The sequence below is a fragment of the Etheostoma cragini genome, chromosome 4 (assembly GCF_013103735.1).
Source record: "Etheostoma cragini isolate CJK2018 chromosome 4, CSU_Ecrag_1.0, whole genome shotgun sequence".
NCBI lineage: Eukaryota > Metazoa > Chordata > Actinopteri > Perciformes > Percidae > Etheostoma > Etheostoma cragini.
This window is the reverse complement of record NC_048410.1, coordinates 27,583,087-27,592,149: the sequence shown is the minus strand read 5'-3', so window position 1 is coordinate 27,592,149 and position 9,063 is coordinate 27,583,087. Positions and strand designations below refer to the sequence as shown.

The 9,063-nt window shown below is 39.3% G+C and overlaps 1 protein-coding gene across 2 annotated transcripts in view; it reads right to left on the bottom strand.

Moving 5' to 3' along the window:
- Nucleotides 1–9,063, bottom strand: part of agtrap (angiotensin II receptor-associated protein) — a 10,766-nt gene extending 1,703 nt beyond the window's left edge. The window contains exons 1-5 of one of the 2 annotated variants that reach the window (XM_034868301.1): nt 8,940–9,063; nt 7,870–7,904; nt 7,611–7,719; nt 3,684–3,891; nt 244–799 (exon numbers count right to left, since the gene is read on the bottom strand). In XM_034868301.1, the coding sequence (XP_034724192.1) occupies nt 726–799; nt 3,684–3,891; nt 7,611–7,719; nt 7,870–7,904; nt 8,940–8,966 (453 nt within the window). In that variant the 5' untranslated portion in view covers nt 8,967–9,063 and the 3' untranslated portion in view covers nt 244–725. Of the gene's footprint in view, nt 1–243; nt 800–3,683; nt 3,892–7,610; nt 7,720–7,869; nt 7,905–8,939 lie in introns of those variants that run through there. The other variant, XM_034868300.1, reaches the window with a different exon arrangement.

Below are 9,063 nucleotides of genomic sequence, written 5' to 3'. Positions count from 1 at the left end.
TTGGAAAATGGCTGCAATGAAACAAAGAGTGAAAAATTTAAAGGGGTCTGAATACTTTCCGTACCCACTGTATACTCATTTTACTAAACAACTGTGATGTAGATTATTTAATTTTGCAAGACAAAAAGACATTCATTCTAATAAACTAAAATACATTAAAAAACTGCATCACGTTGCTCAACAAATCTTCAATAACTTAAGTCCTACTCGGAGTGTGCATCTCACACACATTCACTGGCTATAATAAGTCAACATTACTTTAATAATTAGGCGGATTTGAGATGTGCGCCGTCATGCAGTTCTGCTTTAGAAAAAAGCAAACTGAACACAAATGAGGTGTCTGGAGAGTAAAAATATGAATAATACATAGATGCAAACTCTCAGAAAGATACAAACACATATAATGCAAAAGACATGAATACAAACACACTGTATACTGACAAACACAGCTATGCAAGCAGGTATGGGAGGGTAATACGACTGATTTAGGGGGGGGATTGAAAGGGGAATTCATATAAATAACTGAATAGAAAAAGATGGACAACAGAACATTAAGATAATAATTGGGGAAACAATACCAAGATAAAAAAAGTCAGTTTTTTTAATGTTCGACAGCCTTGTTTGCGATCTTACTTCCTGTGTGGGAGAGGATGGAAGAGGATGATTGGAGAAGAGAAATGGTAAAAAAAAAAAAAAAAAAAAAGGAAGATGGAAGAAGCCGGGAATCAATAGCGGCGGCCAATAAAAGCACTGTCGCCACTATCCGTCGTGCACCGACTGTCCACAGAGGTCTCTAAGTCTGAGAGGTCAAAGGTCAGCGGCGGAGAAGAGAAGAGACACAAGACAAATAGTCAAATCATAACAGGAAAAACATGAGACAACAGGGTTCACATGACAAAAAGCATGACAGTGACTGGGATGTCAGAAATGACGACATGCAAGAAAAGAAGAGCGAAATGCACATTTTAGGGAATTTAGGGGGCACAGATTCAAACTAGCAATTATCAAAAGGTATTTATCAATATTAATGAAGTTATTAACGGGTTTGCACACACTATTATTAATGATTAACTGATAAACTTTCTCAAAATGAATTCACTGTGTCACTACAAGCCAGCTGGGAACACTCAGGGAAAAGGCACTGCAGGTAATTAACAGTTAGCGTAGCCTAGCCCTCCCTTAGTTACTGTTGCTATGCCTATCCAGCTTTATGGTCTTCCGGGCCGGCGCAGCTTACATATACATTTGACACTGATAACAACAGATTTTTGGATTTTTATAACTCAAAATTAGTGATAATTTGGGGCTACGCAAACAGATGTAAAGAAAAGCCCGGCTTCTCGTGAACGTCCATTTCCTCGGCTGTGACAAGTATTGCTGGCAGATATGGCTTCAGTAGCTTGCTAAATAACGTTAGTTATTAAATAAAGTCAGTGAGTTAGTTCAAAAATTCCATCTCCAGCTGAAACCTGCAAAAGTATCAGCCTCAGAAGTAGTTCGCGTTAGCCTGCTAATACTGAGCTAGTTAGCTTGGCATGCTAATGTTTGCAGCTTTCATTAGAGCAGAAACCACACTGTTTAATCCATTCTTACTATGTTGTTCTTTTGTTTTTTTTCTTCTTTTTTCATAACTCATATGCAGTACTGCTTATTACACTTACTACAGTCCCATATACACTGCTTTAGCATGTAAAGAAACCCAAAGCCTGGCATGCCCAGTTATAGCAATGCTTGAACAATGTTCATTTAATGACTAAAAGAACCAAGTGACACACACACACACACACACACAAGCTTAGTGCAGCAGGGAACCATGTTAACGCCAGCTATGCAATCAGACAGCAATTAAAACACACATTGTCTGAAACTAACATTAGCGGCACTCATCAGTCACCACGCAGCCAATCACAGTCTAATGGATGTACCTGCTGCGTGTCTGTAGCATTAAACTTACTGAGCACACTCATCAATATTCAATTATCCTCCAAACAAGACAATCAGCAGGACTTGCTTGCAATGCAGGAAAAATTTCATTACTTTTGGTGAAGTGGGGTGTAATAAATTACATTTTTTTGTGTGTGTTCTTTTTATGAAAGCAAGATCCCTAGCTCAAAGTACCCTGTATGGAACCATTCTCACTACTAACATCAAATCATAAACTACAAATGACAAACACAACCATGTGTGGATAATCCTTATAAATGAAGGCATGAGGATTATTATCAAGGACTCAGGAGTCCGGCAGACATCACAGCTCAGTGGGAGTTTTGATGGGAAAGCTCTCAGCAGAGTCCAAGTCCCAAAAATCAATGGCCACACACAGCTAATCAAAGAACACATCTTGAGTATCTCCTGACCAGTCAATAGAAGAAGAAGAGAAAAGAGAGATTCTTTTCTGTGTTATATGCTCTTGTATTTTATTTTTTTTAACTCTTGTGCTGTCTTTCCGTTGACTATGTAACTTTTTCTTATATTTCTACGTTTTTTGACACTTTTCCCCAACGTTTTTGTCACTTTTTTCAATGTTCTTTCATACATTTTTTTCTTCACGTGCTATAAAATATAGTAAAACCCGCAGTCCCTGGCTTTATTCAATTAAAGTAGTGAACTAATTATGTATTTTATTTTGAAGAGCGTTTTTTCTTTTCTTTTTTTTAGGTTGAAAGAAACCCAAATTTCTGATATAAAACCTTTTGGGGGTCAAATCTGACCTGAGGAAAACAGGAGGGTTAATGTCAACCTGCCAGGGACTGCGGGTGAAAATTTGCTTTTTTTGCCAAATTGGGCACATTTCCATGTTGGATTCAAGTGCTTATGTTAATTAATGTGCATTGTCCCTTCCTAAATGAATAAACCAACATCACAAAACTAATATTTCCGAGGTTTCTTCCTAAAAGAGAGTTTTTCCTCGTCACTGTCGCAATGCTTGCTCTTGGGGGCACTACTAGAACTGTTGGGTCCTTGTAAATTATAGAATGGGGTCTAGGCCTATTCTATCTGTAAGTGTCTTGAGATCACTCATTATGAAGTGACACTACAAATAATATTGAATTGAATATTTCTGTGCACAGACATGTAGCGCTGGACTGCTTCTCTGTTTCTTTGACACTAATACTTTATTTTACTCTCATGGCAGATCATGCATTTTTCAGCCTGCATGGGTTTGATGTGTTCCAGCATGCAGCCAGGATGACACACAAAACAACTCGTGGAGAAATTATTTCCCTGTCCGGGCTGAACTGCAGCTCAGATATCTTGCTGGATTGAAAGTCTTGTGACTGTAACTAATCATGTTGACTGTGGAGTCTTCCCACTGTGTCTGTTGCACACACGGCATAAAACATAGGGAGGATCTCAAAGGGCCTCAGGACACGTGCATCACACCCTACCTCTAGCTTTGGGCTTGGGATCTCTTTTTCCAGTTTGGAAATGATGATAGAGGATGTGCATGCTCAACAAAACTTTACTTTTTGTTATGTACTATAATGAGTTCTTTTGTGCTTCATATGCTCCTTAAAAGGAAATTAGATCACATGTAGGTCATTAAGTAATCATTGAATCCCAGTATGCTGCAAGATCAGTTTTCACTGTAAGGATCTTGGTTTTTGAAGTGTTGAAATTCATACAATAACTTCCTCAAAAGTCCACTTTTACTGTACTTGGCTCATCTACGCAACACTTACCAAAGTTGACGTTGTAATCTCCTCCACGCTCGCGGTACATTTGGTAGACGAAGAAGCAGGACGCGGGTTTGAGAAGCAGGTTGAGGATGGCCATTCCTTGGCTGAAGCGAAACACGTTGCCACTGTCTGCTGCAAAGTCATTCCGCGGGTAAAAGATCCCAAAATGGACGATGTCGGTCAATATCGTCACGACCATCCCCACCAGGAACTACAGGGGGGGGGGAGGGAAAAGACACAGATGATGCATCAGACTTTTTGACCTGCTGTATACGTCAGTATGGGAAAGATGTTCATGCTCTGAAGTGCCAACACATAATTAACCCACAGGGACAGATTCCTTGCAACATGCAGCGTGAGGAAAACACAGTAATTACAATTCTGATGACAACAACAGTAGTGATTTCTGAGGGGAAATGAGATAAAAACTTAAGTGGTGCCAGAAAGTAAAAATGGAAAATGCAATAATGAAATAAAAATGAATTACACTGCATACTGACATTATTTTCTGGGGTAGTCAAATCCATATTATAGGATGAGAAAGCCTTTTCCAAAAGCCAGAAATGGGAGTTAAATATTTGATAATTTAGCAAAAAGATACATTGAAATCACCAAAGACATTTGAGAAAGTGAAGCCTGGAGTTAATACATCCAGTAGTATTTTGACTTTGATAAGAATCTAGTGCATAAATGATTTTTTTTAACCTGCAAGACTCTTTCTCCGGAAGCACCCCTGGATTTTGAAGTAAACCAGGTCGGAGGCTTCCTAGGGTTACTTCCCAATGGCAAAGACAGTCAGATTCCCACACTGTCAAAAGGTGTCATTGAAAGAGACACTGGACACACACTTTTTTCATGACTCTCCAGCTGGGGTGTATTCATTTGGCATGGAACACCCCTTCACGGCCAGAGATTCCACAATGACTTTGACTAATGCTTGGATGTAACCAGGGATGCACCGAATCCAGGATTTGGCTTCGGATTCAGCCGTATTTTGGGCTTTTTGACGGGGTTTGGTTTCTGCCAAACCATAGAATTTTTTTTTCCCCAAAAAAAACCCGTCGTCTCACTACGCGCGCTACGCTGGTCAACATAATGACGCCACCGTTGATTACGGGAAGGTATAGATGGAGCGTTCAATGCAGTAGGCTGTGAGAAAGTGAAAATGCAACTCGTGAGCAGAAAAAGTTGATTCAAAAGGCAAAAAAAAAAGCAATTCAAGTCCAGCTGCATGTTCCATTTGCAATGCCGATTTGTCTCGTGGTGGCGAGGACCCTAAACAATCCACAACATCACCGCTGTTACATTAGTGTATGAAACATCCAAAAGGATACAAGTTGTGCATGAAGGAATCTACAGACAGCAGCCAAAATGCAGCAACTTCAGATAAAAACGTGTTTACTTTATTAACGTGTTTTCTGTGTTAATTGAATGAAGATGGGAGTAGGATTTGGTTTCGGCAGAATCTTAACCAGTGGATTTGGTATTTGGTCAAACCCCAAAAAATCTGGATTCAGTGCATCCCTAGATGTAACTAATGGTCAGACTTCAGATAGATGTCTGAGTTCATCTGCTGCACAAATGGTATGGTTCTGGACTCACATGCCATGAATTGTGGTAAGACTCTTTAACCCTCATGTTGTCCTATATCAATGTTCTTTTTAACTACCCGAAATAACATGATTGATTTCCCAGAACATTCTTTGGCAAGTAGAAATCTCTACTTTCAATAATTTTGGGCATTTGAAAACATTGTAGTGGTTTTGAAATAGTATTGAGTAAAAGTTGACATATTCCAGTCTCTGATTATACATTAACATACTTTCCTTTAATTTTTGTCTGAATAATTCCTAATTTCTGCTTTTCTAACTTAAACATAAGGTATCATTTCCTATGAGTGAGGTTTATTGACCATAAATACCAAACACAACTGTAAAACCAAAGGTAAGTTAGTGTTACGTAGTGTTACAAAAAAAAGTGGCAAACATGGAAAAAAAGCGTCAAAAGTGTTGAAAAAATTGACAATAATGTAAGAAAAAGTTATTGATAAGAAGCATAAACAAAAGTGATGATTTTTCAATTTTGTTAGGAAGACAACAGAACGCTTAAAACATAAAACAAACATGGCTGACCAGACAACCGCATCACACTGCTTAGCTTTATTCTCCCAAGCAGAAAGGGCTTATCCTCTGGAGGAATTCAAGAGTTATAATAAAAAGACATTTACTGGGAAAAATCTGAAAATTATGACACTACAAAAACACTCTAAAAGCATAACATCTGACTATAGAGCTGAGAGGCTGTGGCTCTCTTCTGCATACTCATCATCAGTGTTGTTACTTTTCTTAAAGGTGCTGTAGGTAAGATTGCGAAGACTCAGGACTTTCGGGATCAACTTCTGCCGCTAAAGCCCAAAACAATCTCCTAAGCCCCTCCCCCTACAAGGGAGAAAGAATGTGTGTGCATGAGCAGTGATTGACACACAGTTAGACCCGGCCCCCCGGCCCTGATTGGTGCATCTGAACAGGGAGCGGTGGATTTTTGCAAATCGCACTACAGGCTGTAGGTGGCGCCAGAGGAGCTGGATTCTTTTTTTTAACAACCTGCTTCATGTAGTTCTACTCGTACAATGGGTCAGTTTCAACTAATGTGACAGAAAGTTAGTTTTGTAAGTCTTACCTACTGCATCTTTAAGTAGACCGTTCATAAATCTGTACTTTACTTTGTTATTTAACAGTGTTGTCAGTTAGACATCTGTCAATGGCGCCATCAATGTATTTTATCGCAGAAGATTAACGTTCTTTTTGGCCTTGCAACTTGCTGTTGCAACAACTAGTATTGTATGAAAAACCGACACCACACCGGATCTAGCTAGACCGGAAACACAACAACAACAGGAACGCCGCGCATGCGCCTTTTGGGCTTGCGAGCCGGCCAAAGAGTAGTAACGTTACGTTTCGGGTGGATGGCGAGCACGAGACGCCAAAAAGGACGCCAATGAAAAATTCAATAATAAAATGAAAATGAAATACACTGCATGGAGACATTTTTCCTCTTACATTACTTTCTGGGGTAGAAAAAACATTTGCACAAAGCAAGCTGACCCACTTTTCCATTTTGAATTAGAATGAGAAAAAACAATGAGACAAAAAGAAATGTCAAAATTAAATGACAAAAAAATGACAATTCTGTTTCAGTTTTGTCTAATGTTAGCCTTTTAATTTGATGTTTAAGAATGTGTGGAAACCCTGAATGTTAAACTGTCCTATAAGGATGCCACAATAATGTTATACTTTTTGTAATGAAGTACATTTAATATCAGAAACAGCAGACATCAGTTAGTTCAAAACTTTGAGTCAAGTGATATTCTAAAAGGTGACTTTAGCTTCTACCGAAGCCATTTTCTGGTAAGATACTTGTACTTTTACTCAAGTATTGCTTTCAAGTACTCTATACAATACTGTCCATCAGTCAGTTTCTTTGCTGAGGATGTCCTCACTGATATATATTTCCAAAAGGTTATCGCACTCCATAAAAACGCACTACAACATTGTTGGCTAATTATTAGAATTATTATCATCATTTGGTGCTGCTGGTCAGCAGGTGTCATTGATCGTAATGATTGTAATTCAGAGTTATGTAGTGTGGTGAGTAACTTTTTCTGTTGTGGCTTAAAATAGATCTTTGCAGGAATTTAAGATTAAAATACGAAAAAGGGCCCCTGCTGCTGTAAACTGATGCACCGTGACAGCCTTGGTCACCGAGTTCCGTGCTGAATTAAGAGAAGGCTTTCTATCTCAAAGGGATGTCCTAGATTCCACAGACAAATAGGTTAGCACAGATCCGCATTGCTGTGCCTATAGTTAGACTCGTGTGCGCGTCACGTGATGTCAAGTTTGCAGCCCGCGTGAAGGAAACAAGTAGACTCACCATGAGCACGGCGTCGATGGAGTCCCTCTGCGCAACGGCCCACACCCCGACAGCTAGAACACAAAAGTTCCCCCAAGCAAAGGAGGAGGGCAGCGACACCATGCAACCCCTGCAGAAAGCACACAATTCATACAGTCACACATGGAGACTGTAGGATTATGGGACGTGGAGGTGAAGGAGTAGGCCTGTGTGTGTAAGAGACAGAGTAGAGGAGAGAAATTCCTCAGGTTTGTGAAAAATAACCTGTTCTCCAACTCACCATACTGTAAGCAGCCAGTGCACCAGGACTATGGCCTACAACAGAGAACCAAAGACAAAGTGTTAAGACGGGTTTTTTTTATACATTCCCTGTGGTCTAGGACTCTTCCAATCCACAGACAATTTCAAATTTGACATCCATCAAGTATCAACTAAAAGCTCCAAACAGTCAGTGGCTCCAGCCTCTCCATAGTGAGGACTTCTATTTTTTTTCTTCTGGTTTATATCATTGTAAAGGTGGATTTCTTTGGGTTTTGGAAGTTGGTTGGACATTTGGAAGTGTCCTTTTAGACTCTGGAACATATTTCAATTGGTTTTACATTGGAACCCCATAGACCAAGCAATGAATTGGGTATTTGGGAGAGGGGGGGGAAATGACTCAGAAAATGCCTCATTTTCTTCAGTGTGAGCGACACATACACATCTTCTTTAGTGACTTTCCAACATTTCATGTACGTTTTTGAGCTTTGATTTAAAAAAATTCAAACTGATTTTGAACCTTAGCCTATCTAAAAAAAAAAAATAGCCCAAAATCATCATTCATTTTAATTCTTCTCCCTTTCAAACGGGACATTCCATGCAGGCATCAGCTCACTTATTAAGTGTTACTTATAGAAAAAAAGTGGACAAATCAGAAGTCAATATGTGGCATGTGAGAAACATTTTTATATTTTATATTTCCAGATCCACTGCCAAAATCATTGTATTTCAGTTTGTTTGATCTTCTAATTCAGATCTTGTTAATATGGCATGTAATGAGCAGATGCATCACTGTGTGTATGATTCTAACATCCAATAATGTTATATAGTGATGCTACCCATCACTGACATTCATAACTTCAGAGTCTCTGATCTTTAACAGCTCTTTAGAGGCTATATTCCAAATAACTCAACTTTTCTTCTACCATTTAGCCACAAAAACTAAACAATAAGTCACAATAAAGATACATTTGACTGGTTTATTGTGATATAGTTGCTACACTAATGAGCAACAAGGTCGCCATCCTTAAAGCCAGAAACACCGTGAGCAGGCTCTATTACATCACAATCAAGCACAAACAGCAAACTCACCTTTAGATTTATGGCAGGGATTTCCATAACAAGTTATTTGGTTCACAGCAGATCTTTCTTTATCCGGTTCACTGCTTCAACTTGTTCTGGGTGGGGGGGTTGGGGGGGGGGGGGGGGGGGGGGG